We start from the raw sequence: 23,696 nt of genomic DNA, 5'->3' as shown, positions 1-23,696 counted from the left end.
AGATTGGCAATTTGGCATCATTTAAAAAATGTAGATTTGCGCTATATGAAAACTTTATTACACACGTTTATGAAACTAAAACAGACCTAAAAAGATCCACAATACACCAGAAAGAAGCCTAGCAGAACTAACAGAAACTATATCTAACATCTATCTCAACTGTATCCCTAACCAGTATATGAATAGCAGTTATTGGCAAAATCTACAATAACAAACAATTCACACAAAAACTGTGGACTGAGCATTTGCTCATATTCTGTATCCGGTATCTGATCTCCTGCTTGTTATTAGCTGATTTTTGCTAATAACTGTTACAACCTCACTCTAGAGGGGTTGTAGAAGAAATGAACCCCAATGTTAACACGTCCTATTGATTATCTCAAATTGATCAACCTCAGGACATTATACACAAAATCTTCACCAACTAACTATAGCAAGACTTGACAACCTTAAATCGTCTCATCTTGCAACTAAGCTATACTGAACCTCGTCTTTGTTCCAGCAAGATTGGAGTTTTCACACCATTTGTCTAAGTTACAATCAAGTTGCATCAAGCTGCTCCTCGTTGGAAGTTATTGGCAGTCACTCACATAGGATATATAAGACAGACAGCCACTGTTTGCAAAGAAGCGAAGCATGTACTCTGAGGAGAAATGAAGGAAAAGAGACTTTGTGTCACAATATTACCTAAAGATAAAATGATTCCAGTTAATCCAACTAAGAAAGGAAATACACATTAAGGAATGATAATTTTGTTTATAACTTCTCCCGTCACATACACCCATGAACTATACACCAACAAAAACCAAATATTACCTTAAGCCCAAAATATCATAATGTACACCCCTCAGCATCAAAGCCAAACCTTCTCTCACCATGCTTCTTGGAATTTCTTCTTCAATGATTTGAAGCTACTATGTCCTGTTTCTGGAAACCGAAATGATGCACTTCTTTTTAGCAGATCTGAAAATATGGCTGAACTTGATGTAGATTCATTTTTAGGATTTTCTTCATATTCTGCATACAGCATACAGTGACAATCAATCAGAGTACCACTCTTAAGAGTTTACAGAACCGAAACCATAACGATAGACAGTCATTGAAATATAATCACTATTTGCAAGTTTTTAAGAATATGAATGAAGTAAATAAAAGGCAATACCAGTGAGACCATCAAGAGCAAAGAGAAAAATTCAATTACGTATTTAAAAAAAAAAAAAAAAGTTCCCTCAGTAAGGAGGAAAGCATAAAAACCAGAGCGGCGCTACAGAAATATTTTATGTACCATGACCTTTTCCCGTCATACTGATCTAAACACAGCGAGGAGACTGCTTGTGACCATTGCACACTAAAGTGGTCAAGAAGGGAAAAGAATGCTTCCTGGCAACAACCAACTGATCTCATTCCACCCATTAACTAGTAGCTTATACCAACTATAACTGTAAATTATCAATATCCTAGATTATGCTTATATATTCTAATTCATACAGAGTACAAGAGAGAGTCACCTGAGGATGGTGGGAGCCGGTACTGCCTCTTTAGAAACTTTGAAGCTTCTGTGTCCTTTTTGTGACATAATATTCGTATCAAAGTATTAGCATCATCCAGTGATCTACGACTGTGATCACCTGACTGAACCCTAGTTGAGATGTGCTCACTTGCATTCATTAGCATTTGGATAACGCTACTAGTCTGCAAAGGATCAAGAATGGGCAAGGAGAAACAACTTAAGTATTAATTTTTTAAGCAACTCAACCAACATGTACCTCAAATTCTCAAGACCACCATCAGACCTGAAGGGTAAACAAGCTTAACACTTGATGAGCAAACTTCGCTGCTCGCTCTACTGTAGAACGAGGAAGACCTTCTCCTTCAGCCACAAAGAAATCCTACAAAACGGAACATATGTCATATCAAATGTCCAAGCAAGCAAAATTAAACCCCCAATTCCCCTGGGTTCAAAGAGGAAAAACAAAGATTAAGCAGCTAAAAGACAAATGCACACATCTATTTCTGTTGCATCTCCACCTATGTTACTCATACTCTTCATTTAACCTCAAGTACCGATGTCAAACCCTTGACCCTCAGAAAGGGATACAACACTTGGCCACTTCAATTTGGTTCAACATCATGGAAAAAGATAACAAAATAGCAGAGTCGGACATGTCCTTAGACATGTACCCGAGTCGGACATGGGTATTGGGTATCCAAGTCCGAGTCCGAGTAATATAGATCTCTACCTACTTTCTTCTAGACAATTAAAAAGATATGTAGTCCGATTCAGAATTTCACTGCCACTCAAAGCCTCTTTCGTAATTGTAGATAATTGTTAAAATAAAACACTAGTCACAAATTAGCAATAAACAATACATCTTTCATTATACTGCTTAATTGGGCCATTTAATAAGAGAAATTATGTGATAAGATCCCATTAACTACCCTGCTTACCCCCCCCCCCCCCCACCCACTCACCCAAAACACACATACACAGAATCACAGAGGGGGAAAAATAAATAAATAAATAAATTCTGAGAAGCAGCTGTTCAATTGCAACAGAAAAGGAGGTATTAAAATACCACTTCCCCACCACCAACACCCCACCCCCCACCCCCCAAAAATAAAAAAATAAAAAGAAAATTGAGAAAATTGGACCAACTAGAAAAAGAGACATCAAATACCTGTAGTGCTCTCAAATCATCCTCCATCAATATGATATCTGGATCAGAAAATGCACGTGAAGGTCCTCCATCTAGCAATACCCAAAGGTAACCTTCCTGAACAAAGCAAGAAAAATCAGAAGCATGAAAAACAAGGAGAATAGATACCAGAGCTAATAGAGCTTCAGAACATACCAATGATGCATGAAATATACTGGAAATCACAGGATCCCTGACGGTGTCATCAACTGATCCACATATTTGGTTCAACACCTACATCAATGCATCTCATATTGTAAGTTGTAACTATCACTCAAGCATAAGATTGATTGACCAAATTTACAACTGAATAGTACTCAACATGAAATGCAAATTGTTACTCCATAAATGAGTAAAAATGCTTCATCAGTGCATTTCATAACCTTTCTTCAGTTGGAGCAGAATATAGGCTTGCACGTAAAGAAAAAAAAATTGCTCAATTACTTACAGAATCAACACTGGGAAGCACAGTATCCATACGAGCTTTTTCAACACCACCACGATATAATTGGTAAAGGAATTCCTCTCTAAGGTCCCAGAATACAGCTTTTGTTCCTGCATAACCAATAAATGTGTGTTAATTGAACATGAGAACTGAGGTCAGCAGCAGCACAATTTCTAGTCACTGTTAACATTACGAAATGTAATATGAAGAAATATTATTGTAGGATCATATACAAAGTAATCATAAAGCTCTTTTGCAACATACAAAAGCATCAGTCACTTAAATTACAAAAGGCAACGTAACCCAAAAAAAAAAAAAAAAAGTATGAATAACAGGCAATGCGCATACTATTTCATAGTAGGACTTTCTTTCCTTTTAATAGTTTATTAAGTATCAATCATCTTTAAAAGTATAACTCCATTTCCACTATATTTTTTCAAGGTTTTCTGACAGGTAATACAGAAAGACAGTTCAAAATGAAAAAAATAGTAATCCAGTGGTGTTTTGAATGAATGATAGATTATATAAAGTTATATACTAAGGAGTGGGAGCAGAAATTCTCAATCATGATGTGACAGAAGTGATGTAAATATTGACAATTCAGGGTCAAGTGAAAGTTATGGTATATTGTTAACATGGAGGTTAAGCTAATAAGGCGTTACGGCGTTGACTGGTTAGGTGATATTAGATAACAGAAGTAAACGTCCATTGCTCAATAGGGCACTGGGTAATTTTATTTGCAAATCACTAGGTATATTGTATATAGTGCTTTAGTAAAAATTCGGCTTGTAGGCTTAAAACGATAGGGGCACCTCGTCAAAAAACCATTACAAAAATCATGCCACTATAAAAGTTTATTACCATTTAACGCATAACTTTTAAGAGTTTATATCTCACCTGTGAAGTCAATATGTTTGGCAATAGCATCTGTGATACTGGTTCTAATACCATCAAACGTCGTCGCAAATAATTCATCAATTGATTCTTCACTCATAGTTCTCTCCAAGATTTCAGGAGTTTCTTCTTCTACAATGTTAACTGCGCAATACACATAGAAAGTTCCATAATCTGAAAATAGTATAAAGCTACAAGGATTTTATTAGTGAATCAACTAAAAAAAAAAGATGTGGGTCCATCGACTACTACATTATATGATATCCAGCAAGCCAGCTATATAACAAGTTTCAGTCCCAGTCTTCTCCTCTAAATATATGGCCTTTAAACCATTGTACTTCTTATCCCACCATTTAATCTGAGCATAGTCTTTATTTTCTAGAAGTCTCTTCAAGTGTGAAACAACAATAATAAAGATTAAATATGTTTTATGTTCTTTGGATTTCACCGATATAGCACTCAGCCTTAAGCCTCTAGAGTCAGTTGGCACAATGCAAGTGAGCACCATGTGATTCAAAAAGTCAAAACCTGAATTCCATATTTATAAGAAAGCCCAAACCCACCCCCGTCCCCACCTTCCTCCATCCCCCCTCTCTGTTCACCAGGCAGAGTGGCTCCAAATTAAAAGATTTGGACATGTATTATTAGAGCAAAAAGTATCAATAAGAGAATAACAAGAGATGTCCAAGTGCTTACACCATCTTCGCTTCACAGCTGGTCTGACAAGTCCCCATGACTTCCTCATGCCATCTTCCAATATAACAATTTGATTTCTGATATACTGTACACGGATATGGAAAACATCTTAATAAAGGCAATGTTGTATAAAAATTGATAACATAAGTATAAGTCCTGAAGGAAACAGGAATTCAAGTAACAAAGATGAAAATGAACAGTATAAACAGTAGAAAAGTCAGTGATGAAACAAGCAAACAACTCAAAAACAAACTATTCAACAGCTAACATGATAAAGAACTAAATCAAAGCTTTTTCGGATCATAGAACAGAGCCATAATCCCCTCCAATTTTCAGTGTGAATATCTGGAATAGAAACAAGAGTAAAAAATGTAACACAACTACAAGCAGATATTTTCCATTCATATTGCTTAGTTTCTCCTACGTTATAAATTGCGGTCAAGTTGAGGAAGGTCTACACTCTACAGTCAAATACCTCTTCACTCACTAAATTGAATAGAAATTGAGACAGCAATATAACCAGCTTTCTATAATTGAATTGAATAGAGATATGAGAAATAATCCAATAAGTGGAGCTAAACATTTACCAGAGATCTAGTATCAAACATCATGCAAGTTTATATTGATAGATTCAACCGTTGTTGATCATCGTAAAAAATCCAAAACATAATAAGCAAAAAATAGCACATAAAAAGTGATATGAGACTCAAAAGTATTAAAAAGCCTTTTGTGACACTCTCTTAGTTTCTTATATTCCATATATTAAAAATTAAAAATGCTTTTAAGATATGACTAATAATTTTCACCAAATAATTTATGCCTGCTATTTATTTATTTATTTATGTTTTTATTATTATTTTTTTAACTGGGGGAGGGAGGAGGGGTGGCGGGGAGTAGGGAGAGGATGGGAATTGGGAAGTAGAATGAAACTCACTTGAAGAGTATTCAGTCTGATACAGAGCTTGGGTAAGGTCAACTGATTTAGGGTATTAATAGTATTATCATCCAAGATCTTGAGCTCAACCATCTTTTTTCTAGGGATAGTAACCAAAGATTCTTCATACCGTGTCAATGATGGAGCTGATGGATAAAGGTGGCTCTTCTCAACTGCATAATATCACAGCCAAATCTCAATGATGGAAGAGAGAAGAATCAGCTAATAAAATGAAAATCATCAAGCAAAACAAGACAGATGAAACAAGAATGAACAAAGTCAGTGAAAAAAACAATTAGAAAGAACAATGGTCAACAATACAATCAGAGATATAATCTAAATCTTAAAACCAGTTTCCTCTATCAAAACATAAGGTCCCTGTGTTTTAGAGATCAAGCTTTAACCTAATTTCCCTTAAAACATATTGAATCTTACATAAATCTAATTGTATATTTCAATATTTGCATTATATTGTACTCTCTTCTTATTCTGCTTGAATGCCTCAATCCCATAAGTGGAGTCGGCTACATGAATTAATATGAGGATTTACCAGGAGGTCACCCATCCTAGTACTACTCTCAATTATTGTGGCTCATGTCAATCAATGTGACAAAGTTTTACATTAGCTGTCACTGACCTACCGTAACCCTTCTCCTTTATCCAGGCTTGGGACTAGCTGCGGGAAACTTGCGGCGGAGTTGCATTATATTGTACTCTACTTCCTAATATTTCTCTTTCACCATTTCATCGATACAATCAGAGAATTTAACAGCCAAAAGTTAAACTGTTAAAGATTGACCTTTAAGGATGTGAGTGCCTTGTGCTTTGAAGAATAAAATAAAAAGAGGGGGGGTATATTCATTATTTACACCACCAAAAGATTCAAACAAAGCAAACACAACACAGCAATTTATAGGTTTCCCAAATGCTAATAAATTCTGAACATCGGTACCATAGTCGTAAAGCCCCACTTCAACTATGCATTCATGTCAAAACCTTGAACTGAGAATACAAAGACATATCCTAACCCCTGTTTAGTAGATCTATCCTATTGAGCATTTTGGAAATGAAAAAATGAAAACGTGAGCATAAAAAAAGCTAGATCAGCAAATAACTATCAGAAGAGACCAACACACATAAACTCTCTCCTTACACACCCAACTGCATTGCGCTGCAACCACACATAAACTCTCTCCTTACACACCCAATCTCTCAAACTCTTAGTGACCACAAGCCAAGCCCTAACTTTACTACCTTATATTGTACTCCCTCCGTTTCCTAATACGAAGCCTAATTTTCTTTTTGGGTAAACCAAGATACAATGCCTCTTTCTATTTAAAGGTTGTATTTTTTGACATAATTACCCTCTTTTTGATGAGTTGTCATCTTGCCCTTTACTTTTTTGTACTTTTAACATCAACTTCCAACACTTTCTCTCTCTATCTCTTCAAGTTTTCTCAACTACTTATTCTTTCTCTCTATCTCTCTCTAACCCCACATGCACATATGTATTTTTAGTCATTAGTTTTAAAGAATTTACAACTTACTTAATTCTCGCGCAAAAACCAAAAGAGGATTTGTATTAAAGGACGGAGGGAGTATCAATTAATGTGTTAACTTATAGATCTCGTGGTTTCCATAACTACCCGTGGCCAAGTGCACTTTACCAAATCTAACTGAGATTCCGTACCCATGTGTTGTGTCGTGTCGTGTGGTGTACTCCCTCCGTATTTTATTACTTGCTCCATTTCTCTATGTGCGGAGTTTTAGGAGAAATAGTATAAAATAATAATGTATGAAGTGGGGTTGTGAAAAAATAAATTATGATAGTTGGGAGGAGAGAGAATATGAAAATATTAAAGTATGATAGTTGGGGGGTCCACTAAGAAAGAAAAAATTAGAAAGATATTGTGAAAGGTTTTCAACAAAGGAAATGGAGCAAATAATAAAATACGGCCGCAAATGGAAAGTGGAGCAAGTAATAAAATACAGAGGGAGTAGTCGTGAGTCTGGGTAACATAGATCTTAAGCCAGGGAGCCAGAATATTTTTGTGGATCTTAGGACTAATATGTTATCTCAAGAGCGTTTCCTACTTCCAATATCCTCCAGCATCTCCAAGCAGGCCTCAAATCACCTTTAAAATGGTATGAGGTATCCTAAAAAGCTACTTTGGCACAGATCAAATCACCTTTAAAATGGTATGAGGTATCCTAAAATGGTATGAGGTATCCTCAAGAGCGTTTCCTACTTCCAATATCCTCCAGCATCTCCAAGCAGGCCTCAAATCACCTTTAAAATGGTATGAGGTATCCTAAAAAGCTACTTTGGCACAGATAGATAATGAAAGAATAACAACCTATTTAATACCCAAGGAGATCTCCTCCACATTTCTATTAAAACTTCTGGATAGTGTTCAAATTTTCTCAAAGGCATGGACTTATCAGTTATGACCTAAATCAAGTGCAACATATCATGTTTGGCATCACTTCAGATCCTTTAACCAGAAGTAACAAAGAAAAAGTTCCGATGTGTTTTTATCATACAAAAAAAAAAAAAAAAAAAAAAACCCGATTTATAGAGCACATTATAAAGTACTAAATAATAAGGAAAAAACAAACTGCAAAAGCATCGTCTACAAGTTAGTAATTGCAGCCTGACAGGCATATTCTTCTGCAAGTATTACCTAATTGGCAACCCATTTTGGACAAATAAGCATCCAAGCTGTGGATAATTAGAGAAAGTAAAGCTTGTAAATGTGTGATATTCACAGGAAGATTCAACCCAAAAAACTGATCCACCGTCTGAAAATATCAAGAACAAAGATTTAGTAACATAGGGACGAGATTATAAACCATAATAAAACACAATATACGAAGACAGGGGGACTAGAAATTTATACAGGCACACTGATACAAAAACAAAAAGGAAACCTTGTCTGGTTAGTCACTAGGAAGCTTTTTTGAGATATTTTGAATCCACCCTACCTTTTATGTTAATAAACTTATTAGTTATTACTCTCTACACACTTGAAAGTTTGACTCACTTTGCGTTTTGGGTTGTTTCATACTTCCTTCGTTTTCTCTTACTTGCAACACAGTCTCATGACACGCACATTAAGGAAGAAATTAGATAATGTAAATGGACAAATTAATCAAAGAAATTTACACATATAATATCTAACCTTTCCCTAATCCCGGTGTTAAAATTATGTTGATTTTGTTTACCTGCTCTATTCACCTCCTTAAAGTGTGTGCCTTGAGGTTGTGTTGCAAGTAAAAGAAAACGGAGGAAGCATATTTTAGCTCACTTTTACTTGATTATATTTTATTCAACTCCATATTACCACCTAGTCCACCTTACCCCTACATTATTTACACACAAAAAAAATTTTAACCTACTCAACTTTACTCCATCTCTCTTGTCTTGATCCATCTTTTTCTTACACCCGCTCACTTTTTCCATAGAAACAAGAGCGTAAAATAACTGACTGGAACTTTAGGGAATGGAGAGAGCAGTTCCTAAAAATTCAAGTCAAGGGAATCTAATTTTGCAGCAGTATAGCTTTTATATGCTCTGGCTTGTTGTTCAATATGTTAAAACTACTGAGCTTAGTATACACTGGACAACATCAATTAACAGATGAATTGTGGCCCCGAAATCGTGGAAGGCCTTGTTGATATTTTCACAGGTCTTCTTCCTAAATTCCATATTTGCTTCATTAAGCTTAAACAAGATTTCACAAAAGTAATCAAATTAAAAAATATCCAGAAAGATCATTTACCTCCTCAATCATCCTAAATACTTCAACAACAGATCCTGCATGTTTCTTTTGAGATGTCAAAGGTTCCCACAACTGCAACAATCAAAAAGTCAATTTACTTGAGGAAAAAACCTCTAGTTCTTGCACTTCAATAGATGCAGCTCACATAATAAACACAACCTAATCACATCAGTCAAAATAGATCTATAGATAGAACATCTTTCATGGTTTTACAAAATCATAGTACCAGATGAAGCATAATATATTCAGCAATAAGATATCACATCTAGAATTATTATTACTTTTTTTTAAATCCTACCACAATTATTGGCTTATAGATTTCCATATTGATACAGCAATGAGCAATAACATCCACCCATGTTGGCAAATCCAATGGAGGTCCAATAGTGCGCACTTTTTTCATAGACCAGGTAAAATAGTTGAGAGGTTGCTTCTCAAAGACTCGGAAAGAAACATTGCACAAATAAAAGCAAGGGTAATGAAAAAAGAAAAAGGTACACATGATGCATAGTAATGAAAAAAGAAAAAGGTACACATGATGCATAACTACATTACACCCAATTGAATAGTATCTCATTGAAATTACACATATAAGTTAGATACGAACCTCAAGATCAAAGACACGGGCAATCCAGTCCAGTATATATGCATGTTGAGATATTGACCAATCAAGAATAAGTGAAGCAGAGACATCTCCAATCTGCCAAATTAAATGAAATTTATAAGATACTTTTCCTCCAATAATTTTAAGCAATCAATAACTTAAAGAACAGATCCTATTTAATTCCTATTAAGCCCATCTCTTTCAGTTTTGCAGATGTACAAGAAATTGGCATCTAAAAAAAGTCAATGTTTACTGCCAACCAGGAAACCCACAAGATACAGAAGTATCTATAATGGAATGCAATTAGCTGGCTAGCTCCAATACTCCAAACAGATATAAGGTTTTCCTCCATATATGATATAACTAAAATGCGCTTAGCCTTAGAGTAAAACAAAATGAAATAAACAATTGGTTGAGAAGGGAAGGGAAAGGATCACCGGAGCATAGATTCTAGATGCATTAAACAGTAATCTATGGGATTCCTGTACCAAAGATTACACAAGTACCCTCACCTGAAAATGATCCAAATCAACTTTGAAAGGCTGATGTAAGCTATTCCCATTAAAGCTGAAAGAATAGAGTTGAGTCAGCTCCCGATCCAGCATATGAGCAGCAGAAAGAACCAACTTGACATCTTGAGAGAGACTCGATATGCCCTGAATAAATGGTCTCTATTTATCGGAGAAGAGGGGGGGGGGGGGGACGAACCAGTCAGATTACATAAAAATATACAAAAAAGATAAACTAATACTATTAATTGTGTAACTATTAATTATAATAACATTAAATACCAATCTTTCCCAAAAGTGTTGATGTAATAGTGTGGCTGAAATCATCCCAGCTTCAGGACACCACAAATGTAATACAGGGCTAAAAACAGAAAATTCTTTCTCAGCAACCAATTTCACAGCATTTGCAAGTAATGCCAACGGATGCATCCTCTCTATATCTGATTTGAGATCCAAGCCATTAAGAACCTATTTTAAAAATAAGTTTTTTAAAAAAAGTTAGCCAAGAACAACAAATTGACTCAAATAGATAATTCAATTCAGACTCACAAGCATGTATGCTGCTTGAACAGAGCTCTCCACATACATCTTTATTTGTCTGGATGCATCTTTTGTGGAACCATCTGTTTTAGTCAACTGCATAGTGAAATAAAGGAGAAGAAGACGTGAAATTAAAACGGTGATTTCAGAATATAATACCAGCTAAATAGTATGAGAAGACTTATCAAGGATAAATGCATTATAAACTTGTTTCTAGCATGAAAATTTTCTTTAAACGACAATTAGAAAAATAATTAAATCAGAGATTTATTGTATCAAACATAATGCTCTTAAAAACCAGTATTAAAATCGCTGGTGTTTATATTTTCTTGGGGGAAAAAAGGCAATTACAGACAGCTGCATATCAAAAGATCTATGTAGAGAAGAAGCATATAAATTTTAAACAAGAACTTAAGAATTCCGACACATTTTAAAATAAAAACAAAATTAACAACAATTGATCCATAACTAACCTTGCCAAATTCATTTAGATCAACGACTGCAGTTGCCATTGCAAAGGTCAATATCCTCTTAAACTTGGATGGGTTCTGGAAAGTTAGCTTAATGTTAGGATAAAAAAATAAATAAATAAATAAATAAATAAATAAATTGAAAGGTGATGGGCACCAATACATGTTAAGTTACTCAGGTCAAAGCACCAAACATAAAACAGAAATCATATATAGGCAACAGTGGCTATGACATAGAAGAAGTCTGTAATTTTTAACAGTAAAAAACAAACAAATTAGCATTCAAGGGCACAATACCTGGTTAGCATATAAATACAACACATATCCATCTAGTATGACTCCAAAACTATACTGGAATTACACTGATACCAAATAACTAACCTGACTAAAATGCCTATGATAGTCTTGTAGTTTCCCTTCACACCAAATATGCATGGAGAGCAATATAGCTGGAACCAAATTTAGTCGAACAACACTATCTCGCCATTCAATCGTACATAACAAACATTCCCCTTCTTCATACAGAGATTCAGCAGCTTGGACATTCTGTAATTGGATAGTTGTGTACTCTAGCAGATCTTCCTTATCTGTTTGAACATACTACATAAGATAAAAGGTTAAGAAAAATAAATTTATTTCATATCGAGGGGGAGAACAAACTCAATGAAGTTTTTTAATAGGCAGACGAAAAAACTTCTCTCAGGCCATGCTGTGCTTAGTGTGAAAGCAATGTCAATACAGTTCTTTGAAGGATGTATAAGAAAACTTGCCAGAATATGGAGTATGTTATCAAGCAGAAATCTACAGCGATAAGGAATAAAATGCAAAAGTTACCAGGTTAAACAACTAAAAATTGTTCTTACAAGAATTCCTTGGCTCCCCTGGAGATTTCTCCAAGATTAACCATTGCCTCACCCACTCTACTTCCCATTCTAGAATCGGTTATTTACATTACAAGAGAATTTTACAATACAAATAAATGAGATGGACTTTAAGAAACATCTATGACTTAGGTTCTAGATTGCCATTAAGAAGTATGAGAATTCTGAACAGCTCAGAATACATCAAACACAATAAAAAATTGAAGAAAAAATGATAGTTAAATACCTGCTTAAAGAGAACCCAACTATACAATGCATCATGAATAATCTGAGTGATCCCAAGAGTAGACCAGGTCAGTTTGATGAGTTTCAGAATTTCATTCGCCTCCTGTATATGTTTATCACAGGGACTTTACTTCTCATTGTAATACTTAACAGACAACTCTATAAGAAAAGCCAGAAAATTAAAATACGAGCAGATACCACTAAAATTTGTCCTTCTTCAAGAATGTCAAACACTGAAGAAAGCAGTTTCTCATAAAGCCGGACTTTCAAGTGGTGACCGCCAGGCAAGTCACATCTTTCATCTCCATATCCTGGCTTATGGAAGATTTTCGAAGCAGAATTACTGATAGAATGTAGAATCTCAGCTCGTTCACTGGGCGACATCATATCCCATTCCTAGATAAGACAAAGTACTCCCATTAACTACTTAGATATGAAAAATGCTGAAAGCCTGAAATCAACCAAAGAACGATTAATAACTGATCAAAATCCATACCCTTGCATTTCTTATCTTTCCAATAGAATATTTTATGGTAGTATATTCCTCCGTCAAATGACCAAGGCAACAGAGTTCTTCCATGATATTTGCCTGTGACAAAAGAGTTGCTAAGGAAGTTGCAATCCTAAACATATTTAAAATACAATCTAACAAAGTATTCTAAATTTCTAATTTATCAATTGAAAATGTCAGGTAGGCGGGATGTTTGGGTGGAGCCTAAGGCTTAAAAAGGCCATCCTTAAAATTCTAGCAATTTAAGTGTATTATAATAAATCCTACCGAAAAATAAGAGGAGCATTTGCCACCAACTCTCAATGCATACAGGCAAACAGCAACAAAGCTTAACATGGACCAACAAAGACAATTCCACATCAAACCATGCAAGAACGTGAAAAGTAATTTCTGGATCTTCATGCTCATTTGAAATAAGAGAAACTATAACCAACAAAGTCTAGGTTTACAGCATTCACGTAAGTTAATATTCAAAGCGTAACTTTCTTTCTTTTTTATTCCCCCTTGTTTTGGATAAAAGAAATAACATTACGAAAGAAGATAAAGAAGAATTACAAAGAAGTGGACCAGAAGTCCACCAGAAAAAGAGCTCCTATCTTGCAATACATCAGTAATTGTATATGCCAAGAACTGCTCCATGAACAGGAGTCAAATGACAAGCTAAATACACCAAATCAATCCAAAAAAGAAACCAGATAACTAAAAGGAGGCTCCCAACCTCAAAAGCTCCTGGTTCCTTTCCACCCAAAGCACCTACTTAATAGCAAACAGGCAACCTAACTCTATACTTTATGCCCCTTTCACCTTCCAAGTTCATATGCTGGATTTGTAAATGGTCCAAAACATACAAGGGCATCCCTATGAATCCGTACCAAACCAGATATGATTTCTTTCTCAAGATCAGTTATTCTCAGTATCAAAACATAATTCATTATTCACTATATAGCCATGTTAACAAATAGAATGCCCACTAACATAAATCTTTAAAACCAGAGGAGTAGCAAGCATACACTTCTTATACCCTTTACCTGTCTATTTTTCCATTGAACATAAGATTTTTCATTTGGAAAATTTGATCTTGTAATGCTCTTAATAAGGCCCAGTACAATTTGCAGAACATCAAATTGTGAAGATGATGACCTTGAAGCGCATTGCGTCAAGCATTGCCTGATGCATAAATCCATTGCTTCAGAGACCTAGTAAATCTTTCATCAATCAGAGATGGATAACAGCAAAGGGTTTTATTATTATTAAAATTATTTACCTAATTTGTACCATACTTGACATACTATACAGGAAAACAGAATGAGAAAGATATTACATGCTGTAATTAATGAAGAACAGATCAAAGTCAAGGCACTGAGTTTTGTCAAAAGAACACAAAGAATATGAATACACAGACTACACATCAAAGTCACCAACACTATCAAAGATACTGCATTTATCAAGCATGAAATACTCGATATTCTATCAAGAAAAATTAAAAAGGGAAATATCAAAATTGAATGAATTAAAGCAAAATTACAAATAAATCATCTACACTAAGAGCACTATTTTTCTACTTGATCAATACATGTGCATTGTGATAAATAAATTAATACGTTCACAATATAAATAAAGAGATAATTTGTTGAAACTAACCCTATAGATGGCACTTTTTAAAACAATTACTCCCGTTCTTTATTTTCCACCCACTTTTCATTTACGTCTACTCTTTTAAATGTCTTAGCACGTCACTTACTCCTCAGTCTTTCTATCTCCTCCAATAAGTAAAAGTACCATACATAGATGGTCTCTCCCTCCTCTTCTACTTGATCTTTTACAGTGATTAAGTAGAACCAGAAATAACGAATGGAGTACCCTTTAAAATGAATTATGCAGCACCAACTGTTTAATTAACCTAGTGAAAAAGAAATAATTGACCCACCCTTAAATACTTTATGAGTTAGAACTAGCTACTTCCTCTCTCTCTCTCTCTCACGAATCCCAAGGTAAGACCTATATCACTAATCCTCCTCTCTCTCTCTCTCTCACGAATCCCAGGGTAAAACCTAAATCACTAATTCTCCTCTCTCTCTCTCTCTCTCTTTCTCTCTCTCACGAATCACAGGGTAAGACCTAAATCACTAATTCTCCTCTCTCTCTCTCTCACGAATCCCAGGGTAAGACCTAAATCACTAATTCTCCTCTCTCTCTCTCTCTCTCTCCCCCCCCCCTTTCTCTCTCTCTCTCTCTCACGAATCCCAGGGTAAGACCTAAACCACTAATTCTGTCTAATCGGCTTATCCTAACACACACTCACAACTTAATTTGCCATATCTTTTAGTCTTTGTTAAAGAAGAATTGTGGATGATTTATATGTGTTATATACATGAGAACAATTAATTCAACACAATTGATGAAAACTCATAAAAATTAAGAATTCATGTACAAGCTGCAAAAGCTAATAAGTCAAAAGAAAAGATGCAGAGAAACTTGCCTCCATTTGAGTGCGTATGGTATTAAGTAGTTCCAAATTTCTATCTTGATACTGAGCTTGCAAAACCACCTCTCTACTCTTTTTTCCTTTCAAACCTGCTAAAAGTTTAGAAGACTTTTCCTTTTTTCGATCTTGCTCACATATAACTTCAATCCTAAAACAGGTAACAACAGCATTAATGTCATTACTACTAACTTAAGGCAAAGGTTGTATACGAAAGAACCAGCTTTGTTGAAGATACAGCAAATAAAAGTTTTTACACAAAAGCAAGGGGAAATGTATACCTAGAAAAGGCTAAGGATGCCACCAGTACTCCATAAGCTGATTCCCGCAAATCATCCTCAGACAATCCTTCAGAAACCCTAGAACTAAATATGAGTTGTCTAAAAAACAGAAATCCAAGACTTAAAATTCTAAAGGAAAGGAGCCAATATTCATAATGTATAATCAGATTAACCCAAACAATACATTATCAAATCCAATATAGTTTATGAAAATAGAATGCTTTAATGAGTTATCATTTTGCAAATTTGAGCCTTATATAGGCAAATATTAAGGAACAATATAAATGTATGATAGCACCACACCTGTTTGTAAGTGAGGTAATCCTAAAAGAGGAACAACACCACTCTCAGAAGACTTTGAGGGTCTAGTCATTACATTTCCAACCTTGAATCGATTTTCGTCTTTTCTTGAAGCAACCTTGTGATTAGATATTCGTCCTGCTTGGATTGATGACTGTGGTGCGACATTATTTTTCTCACTGGCACCAGCTGGAGGAGGCCGACGTTTAGGAGGTGATCTAGATAGCTGGGATTTTGTGAGGGTATAAAAAGAATTCCCTGACTGAGAATAGATCTGCTGGGAATTTATTCAACAGAAACATTTATAAGTTAAATCATTGTGAGTTTGGGGGCAAAATTTACGTTGAAAGCACCAATTTTGAAGCTTCACCTAGATGAAAGAAACAATCTTAAAGAGCATAACAAGAGTATATCAGTCGGGCACTTTAAAAACCAACATTCCAATGACCAATAGATTTAAATTTCGTCCCCTTCTTGTAAAAATGAGAAATTTCTCTCAAAACAACCAATGTTGAGTACTTATATTCAGTATCCCATAGAATAATATCTAATACTTCCAGTGTTTTATTCCTTGTTCCATTTTTACTGTGCATGTTAGTCAAGACAACTTTTACCCTTATATTGTTAATTGTCAATTAGTAAAATTACAAAAAATTATAGAAGTTCATATATTGAAACTATATATTGGGACAAACCTAACAAGATCCAAATTGACTATGTATATCTTTACAAATAAATAACCACTCATGGTCAAAGTGAAGTATGTAAGTCATGCATGTTGTCATGTTGTGGTATCTTAAGTCTTAACGTATTTTTCTTCCAATCGAGTCACTTAGAAGTTTGCCAGAGCCGAGAGACTATCTCTGGTGGCCACTGAACCATGGACGGAGTCTATTCCCTTAAGATCATCTCATTATCGAATCTTTTGGCATCAGTTCTTTGGCTCTCTTAGGATATTCATCTACCCCATTATTGTTTTGGTATCAGTTATGCCTGTGCTAACTGAGCTAGGGGATCTTCTATACCTGATCATTCTTGCCCATTTTCAGCTCTGCTGTTACTTAAAGGAAATCACTGCTTGTATACCTCAATTGTTTCAGTCTTCTGTATGAGTACTTTTTAAGGTTTTATTAAACTTCTGCTACAATATATATTTAATTCTGTCATACTTCATAGTTCATAAGTACCCTTCTCTTTAATATATTAGGTTGAAGAGCACTGATGCGGGAGATCAGAAGTCAGAAGTCTGAGAAATTGATTATGCTTATCAATCAATTGATTATGTTATATCTCTCACTTGCCATCCTAATTCCTACTAACCTAGTAGTCTTTCATTATCATTTATCAATAGACCATATTGTGGCCTACTCGTATGGTTGTTTCGGGGTTAAGGTAGGAATAGACAGCATTCTACTTGTGCTACCACTAGGGTTCTGAGGCTTACGACAATGTCAGAGAAAAGTGTGCCATTGCCTTGTAATAGGTCATGTATAAAGTTGTGCACTTACAAATTGCAACTAACATCTACAACAACTATCTACAATAAAGACGACGTATCTTAGTAAAACAACTTAGTTGTGTTATCACTATAAAATGTACAATCGCGATTCAGCATACCATAAACAATGAAAACTCCAGAATAGTAAATACAATCCCTTGTACCTTTCATATCAGTATCTGACCAGATAAATGGTGTACAGACAAACAATGAAAAAACAATCACAATCAAAAACACCCAGCAAAAAATTACACAAACAAATTGACTAATTAACAATTTTCACTATCATAAATCAAAACTATAACATCATTTTCCATATCATTCATTATACAACAATCAAATGGTTCAAAATAAAAATTAAAATTAAAATCTTTACCATTGTCGGGTACTCTAACTCATGATAATAACTATTTGTCGCTTCAGCAACATCCAAAACACCACCTACAAACCAAATTAAAAATAAATAAATAAATAAATCGACCAATTAACGCTTAAATTCAACAATTAAAAAAATGCAAAAATTCAAAAAAAAAAAAAATGAATAAAAGGCAAACCAGAGTTGATGCAATTGAGAACATAATCAGCACTGAGAGTATCAAGGTTGATGTCGGAGAGAGAAAGTGTGGGACCAGAAGAAGTACGAACTTGTTTGATTAAATTTGAGGATGAAATTATGAATTCAAGCAGTTTCTGACGATCACGCCGATAACGCTCCAACATGATTGATGAATTTTCCTCCATTTTCTCAAATTATCATCAGAATTTTTCAGAGAAGAGGAACTCAGCCGTGACTCGGTGGTGGAGCTTAGCCAGGGGAGTGAAGAAGGCGTGCGACACGCTTTTGACGAGTTCTGTTGTTGTTACAAAAGCATTGAAACAAAAACAGAAGGCTTTATTATGTTATGTTGTCCGTTACTTTTTTGGTTTTGGTCGTGCTTTGATTTCTTTCTTTTATGTGCCTCTGTTTTTGACTTTGATGGGACCTTGACCAAATCATTATTTTTTGACAAAGTGAAACAAAATGGGTGCTACTTTTGAGAAAAATAATACTCCTACTATACAAAATATTTTACTCCGTTTTTTTTATTTGCTTTAGATTGCACAAAGTTTAAGAAAAGTAATATAATATTATGAGTGGATGAATAAATTATTATAAAGAAAACATTTAGGGTCTGTTCACTTCAACTTATTTCAATTCAGTTCAATTCAGCTCTTAATTTCCTTCTCTCATAAAATATTCATTTCAACTCAGCTCAGTTCAATTCAGTAAATGTGAATAGACCCTTACTGTAAATAATGTGTAACATCCATTTTTGACAAAAGTTACAAATAATATGAAACAGATGTAATACCTATAATTATTCACATCTAATTAAAAATTACATTAATTTCTTAATTGTAAATCCTCAATAGAGTCTTTTTAAATGTTAGAATTCCATAATTTGTACTCCGTAATTTCTTAATTGTAACTTCATTTAATTCTTTGTTTGATGGCCGTTTTTGATAAAAAAAAAAAAAAAAAAAAAAAAAAAAAAAAAAAAAAAAAATTGAAATGAAAGCCATTATTCAAAATATTAGTGTCAGATTTTAACTTGTCAAATGTGATTGATTTGTTAATGATTCGTACCATTTCGATTGTGATTGCAATCATCATTTATTTATCTTTCCATCCAAGCCAATTGAGCTACAAATGGTAGAGAAATGCTCATCCTCAACTAAGTTGAGGCATGAGTGACTCAACTAAAATAAAAAAAAAAAAAAGGAAATTTTTTTTTCTGAAATCAATAAAGAGGTGGGTCCCACTAATAAAGATAGTCAGCAAAAGTGAAGGAATCTTTTTCTAATTGTCTGAAGAAACAACAAAGACTCCACCACACACCACACCCAAATTAATGGCGGGGAGCTTGTCTCCAAAATTTTTCCCCCAAATTTTTTCCCCCAAAATGTGAACAATAATTTTCCCTCCTTAATTTTTACACTGAAAATTAATAATGTAATTCCTTATTCTTTCCCCATTTACTCCAGAATAAATTTCTTCATTCATATCACCATTTACACTAATTGCAATTAGTCCAAATTTGTCCCAAGAATTAAGAGAAAAACCATTTTTTTTCCCAAATTTAATAATTCTCGACGAGTGTTAATTAAAGGTTTGGAGGTGATTGCGGGAGGGAAGCTTCCAAGTAAACCTTATTGCTGAGCTGATAGAAACGAGGTGGGTGGCGAGCCGCGAGCTTATTAGGTTTTGGAGGAAATGGATTATGATGGTGATTGTGTGAATAGAGAAATTGAAATAATTGAGGTAAGTTTTCATTAATTCAGATAGTTTAGTGTATGAATTCAAGTTTTTTAAAGTATTTTAGCTAATTTATATGGTGGTCTTTGTTGATTATAATTTTGAAATTGAAATTATTGGATAAGATTTGTAGTAGTTAGGTTAACTTGTCAGTAAATGAAATTGTGTAGTTTGTGAATTGTAGCTTGGGAATCTATATTGGTGAAATTTTGTAAATTGTTGTTTGGAAATCTGTTTTTTTTTTTTTTTTTGAAATTTTGCGATTTAAATTGTGGTGAAATTGTTGTTCCTGTCATTCCCCTCCCTAATTGGTGTTGTTATGTTATTAAGCAGAATGACTGTGATAGCTCATATAGTAGTTCAGATAGCTCAGACAGTGAGGAAAATCCTAATAGTGTTGTGAATGATGATGGGTGGGAGGCTTTTGACCTGAATAAGGAGCCTCCATCTGAGGGTGTTCATTCTTTATTTATGAATGGGGACAGTGATTTTATTGATTTAAATGAAGACTGTAATGATGGTGTAGAGAGGGAGTTAGATAGTTGTACAGGTAGTGTATTACCTCAACCAGAAGTGGGAATGGTGTTCAGCACCTGGGATGAGATGAATAAGTTTTATCGTGGTTATGGGAGGCAAGAAGGGTTTGGTGTTGTATGTATAGGTGGTGGGAAGCCTTCCTCGAAAAATGCGGGGAAGTCAACTTCATATCGCACTTATGTATGGAAGTGTGAGTGCTATGGGAAGGTAACATACAGGAGGAAGGTTAATGGTAAGAGGGTTTTGGTTAAGGAAGAACCAGTTGTCAAGAAGAAGACAAAAAAATGTGATTGTCCTGTTATGTTGTATGGGCAAGGTAATGATGAAGGTGGGTGGATTGTGAAGAAGGCTGTGAATGAGCACAATCATGCAGTGAGTCCTGAGATGTCCAAACACATAGCTATGTATAGGAAGGAGAATATTACAAAACACTTGGAGAATAGGATTGAAAATGATCATGGTTCTGGCGCTCCAATTGGTCAGATTTTCAACAATATGGCAACTCAAAGACATGGAGTTGGGAATATGGGGTTCACTAAAAAAGATATGCACAACTTGGTGAACAGAAAGAGGAGGTTGAAGTTGAAAAATGGAGATGCCTCTGCTATGTTGGATTATTTTGATCGGATGACTGCGGATAACCAAAAATTTTTTCATATGCACCGTGTTGATGATAGGGGAAGGTTGAAAGACATATTGTGGGTTGATGCTCGGATTATGGAGGCCTATAATTATTTTGGGGATGTGGTATGCTTTGATTCGACGTACCTAACAAATTGGTATGCACTTCCATTTTCGAATTTTGTTGGTGTGAATCACCACGGGCAGACTATCCTTCTTGGTTGTGCCTTGGTTTATCATGAAACTGCTGAGACCTTTGAATGGTTATTCAAGACTTGGATGTCATGCATGAGAGGCAAGGCCCCGGCAGCGATCATGACAAATCAGTGTGCGGCGATGAGGAAGGCGATTGTTGAAGTCTTTCCCATGCCTCATACACGCCATCGTTGGTGTATGTGGCATATCATGAAGAAGTTTGGCACTAAACTTGGCAATTTGGCTAACTATAAAGATGTGAAAGAGGATTTGCAAAATGTGATCTACAATAGCATTCTCCCGGACGAGTTTGTTGAGTCCTGGTGGGAAGTGATCAAAAAGTACGAGCTCGAACAGTATGATTGCTATGAATGGCTGGAAGGTGAGTCCTATAAGTAATGACTGATGTTTTTTTCATTCTGTTTCCTGTTTCTGTGTTCTGTCCTGCATCTTTCTGCCTCATTTGGAATTTGGAGTCATAGCCCTGATTTTAGGTGGTCATGATACCATCAGGTGTATGGTTGGTACCCAAGCTAATACTGATGGTACTTCATGATACCATCAGGTGTATGGTTGGTACCCAAGCTAATACTGATGGTACTTCATGATACCATCAGAGCTATGGTCCGTACCTAAAGATAAAACCATTAGGGGTTTGGATGGTTCCTAAAGTTAATACCATCACATGAGACATTATATAAGAGTCAGTGTTGTATAACTAAAATTCGACCTGTGTGTTGTTCTGTTTGTAGGCCTGTTTGAGGAAAGAGAGATGTGGATTCCATGCTATGTGAAGGATGTGTTTTGGGCGGGTATGCAGACAACTCAAAGGGTTGAGAGCATCAATAGTTTTTTTGATGGGTATATTCACAGGCACACTCGGCTTTCTGAATTTGCCCCAAATTATTGCAAGGCCATGGAGAGTCGTGCAACTGATGAGCAGGAGGCAGATGCAAACTCAGCCCGTTATGTAAGGCCTTTGCTATCGGAATTCAGATTGGAACGTAAGTTTCAAAAAGTGTATACGGATGCAAAGTTTGTTGAGGTACAAAATCAGTGCAACCGAGTGGCATATCTGACCCCTGTTGGGCCAAAGAAGATGGTGTCACCAACCGAAGAAGAGTATGTTTTTTCAGATCGTATTTGGATATATTGCAAGAAAAGGAGGAGAGAAGTGCCCTTGCAAAATAAGGGTCAAAATAGGATGAAGGAGTACACTGTATTGTATAACACAGAGAAGAAAGAGGCGTATTGTGATTGTCGGCACTTTGAATGTCATGGGATTGTGTGCAGACACATAATCAAGGTATTAGACATGAATGGTGTGACTGAGGTCCCTCCTATGTATATCCTAGATAGGTGGAGAAAGGATATTACTAGGAAACATACCCTGACCAAAGTTGCTTACCATGATGCGTCCAAAACGGAAGATGTGATGAGATATGATAAGTTGATGTTAGCTCTTGAACCTGTTGTTATGCGAGCTTCGTCTTCTGAAGAAGCTGTGGAAATGTTGATGGATATGATTCAGTGTATGAGCATAAAGGTTGATGAACTTCAGGTGAAGGCACAGGGGTCAGGTGAAGGCTCCGGTGGCGATGACAGGCCTGGTGAAATAGAAATGGTACAACAGGCCATTCCTCCAACTCCAAAAACTCCTAGCTCAGTGAACAAAGGGAGCAGTGTACAACCAGAAGATTCACCAAATTCTAATGTCAAAGATCCTGAACCTCGCATTAAAAAAAAAGGGCAGACCAAGAACTTCTCGATTTGTATCAGCTGCAGAGAAAGGGGCTTCGAATAAGCAGGCGAAGACAGGTGGCGGTATGAAGAAACAGATGACAGGACAAGAGACTGGTGTGGATAACGGGTCTCAACAGACCTTCAGCTTGCAGAACGAGGTAAGTGTTGTGTGTTTGGTTTAAGTTTGTAATGATTGATTATGTAAAGTATGCTTGCTTATTGGGGAGATCATGTGTTAGGTTCCTTTTCCCACTATGTTTGGTGGTCCATATCATCAACAACAACTGTTCCAGCAGCAGCAGGTAACGTTTTTTGCACATACTTGGCGATCCATATGCTCCTATTTGTGCCAGCAAAGTAGTCGTCGTTACAGTGTTTGTTGTTTTTGCTTCCACCAGGGACAATATGGAGCTGGAAGTAATTGTAGTGGGCCGTCAGTGTTTGGTGGTGGAAGGATTTTAGCAGGTGGAATTCACATGAACGAGCACAGTGATGCAGTTAGGTACTTCACCAACAACGTGTACCATGGCCAGCAACATTTCCCTCCCCCTCAAGC

At 35.6% G+C, this 23,696-nt stretch overlaps 2 protein-coding genes across 4 annotated transcripts; one reads left to right on the top strand and one right to left on the bottom strand.

Annotated features, from left to right (window-relative positions):
* On the bottom strand, nt 1-18,652 carry LOC145567703 (protein unc-13 homolog). Of its 3 annotated transcripts, none has more exons than XM_081627060.1 (27): nt 18,303-18,652; nt 18,125-18,189; nt 16,254-16,527; nt 15,951-16,017; nt 15,667-15,820; nt 14,216-14,383; nt 13,173-13,265; nt 12,875-13,072; nt 12,678-12,779; nt 11,952-12,170; nt 11,574-11,648; nt 11,110-11,196; nt 10,843-11,028; nt 10,564-10,722; nt 10,055-10,147; nt 9,448-9,519; nt 8,350-8,467; nt 5,666-5,838; nt 4,732-4,816; nt 4,039-4,179; nt 3,145-3,251; nt 2,853-2,930; nt 2,679-2,774; nt 1,794-1,889; nt 1,509-1,692; nt 817-1,017; nt 1-687 (listed from the first exon to the last, which is right to left on the bottom strand). In XM_081627060.1, the coding sequence occupies exons 1-26, from the start codon at nt 18,487-18,489 to the stop codon at nt 872-874; spliced, it is 3,423 nt and encodes a 1,140-aa protein (XP_081483186.1). In that variant the 5' UTR covers nt 18,490-18,652; the 3' UTR covers nt 1-687; nt 817-871. The 3 variants fall into 3 exon arrangements, with proteins under 3 accessions (XP_081483186.1, XP_081483185.1, XP_081483187.1); XM_081627059.1 differs by having other exon boundaries at nt 1-643; XM_081627061.1 differs by having other exon boundaries at nt 2-643; nt 16,254-16,524.
* Nucleotides 18,653-20,002: 1,350 nt separating this feature from the next.
* On the top strand, nt 20,003-23,201 carry LOC145566803 (protein FAR1-RELATED SEQUENCE 6-like). The gene is made up of 4 exons (XM_081626106.1): nt 20,003-20,050; nt 20,378-21,779; nt 21,880-21,942; nt 22,150-23,201. The coding sequence occupies exons 1-4, from the start codon at nt 20,003-20,005 to the stop codon at nt 23,199-23,201; spliced, it is 2,565 nt and encodes an 854-aa protein (XP_081482232.1).
* The last annotated feature ends 495 nt before the right edge of the window (nt 23,202-23,696 follow it).

The sequence above is a fragment of the Chenopodium album genome, chromosome 11 (genome assembly GCF_948465745.1).
Source record: "Chenopodium album chromosome 11, dcCheAlbu1.1, whole genome shotgun sequence".
In the NCBI taxonomy this organism is placed as follows: Eukaryota; Viridiplantae; Streptophyta; class Magnoliopsida; order Caryophyllales; family Amaranthaceae; genus Chenopodium; species Chenopodium album.
Note: the sequence above shows the minus strand (reverse complement) of the source record. Positions and strands in the feature narration are given on the sequence as shown.

What these genes read in the sequence shown, in the direction of transcription:
- LOC145566803 (XM_081626106.1), top strand. Translation starts at nt 20,003, where the DNA reads ATGGATTATGATGGTGATTGTGTGAATAGAGAAATTGAAATAATTGAG. An exon ending in GAGAAATTGAAATAATTGAG is followed by an intron (nt 20,051 to 20,377) that starts GTAAGTTTTCAT and finishes GTTATTAAGCAG; the next exon opens with AATGACTGTGATAGCTCATA. An exon ending in TTGCTATGAATGGCTGGAAG is followed by an intron (nt 21,780 to 21,879) that starts GTGAGTCCTATA and finishes TTGGAGTCATAG; the next exon opens with CCCTGATTTTAGGTGGTCAT.
- LOC145567703 (XM_081627060.1), bottom strand. Translation starts at nt 18,489, where the DNA reads ATGGAGGAAAATTCATCAATCATGTTGGAGCGTTATCGGCGTGATCGT. An exon ending in AGTTAGAGTACCCGACAATG is followed by an intron (nt 16,528 to 18,124) that starts GTAAAGATTTTA and finishes ATAAATTCCCAG; the next exon opens with CAGATCTATTCTCAGTCAGG. An exon ending in TTGATTTGGATCATTTTCAG is followed by an intron (nt 10,148 to 10,563) that starts GTGAGGGTACTT and finishes TTAATTTGGCAG; the next exon opens with ATTGGAGATGTCTCTGCTTC.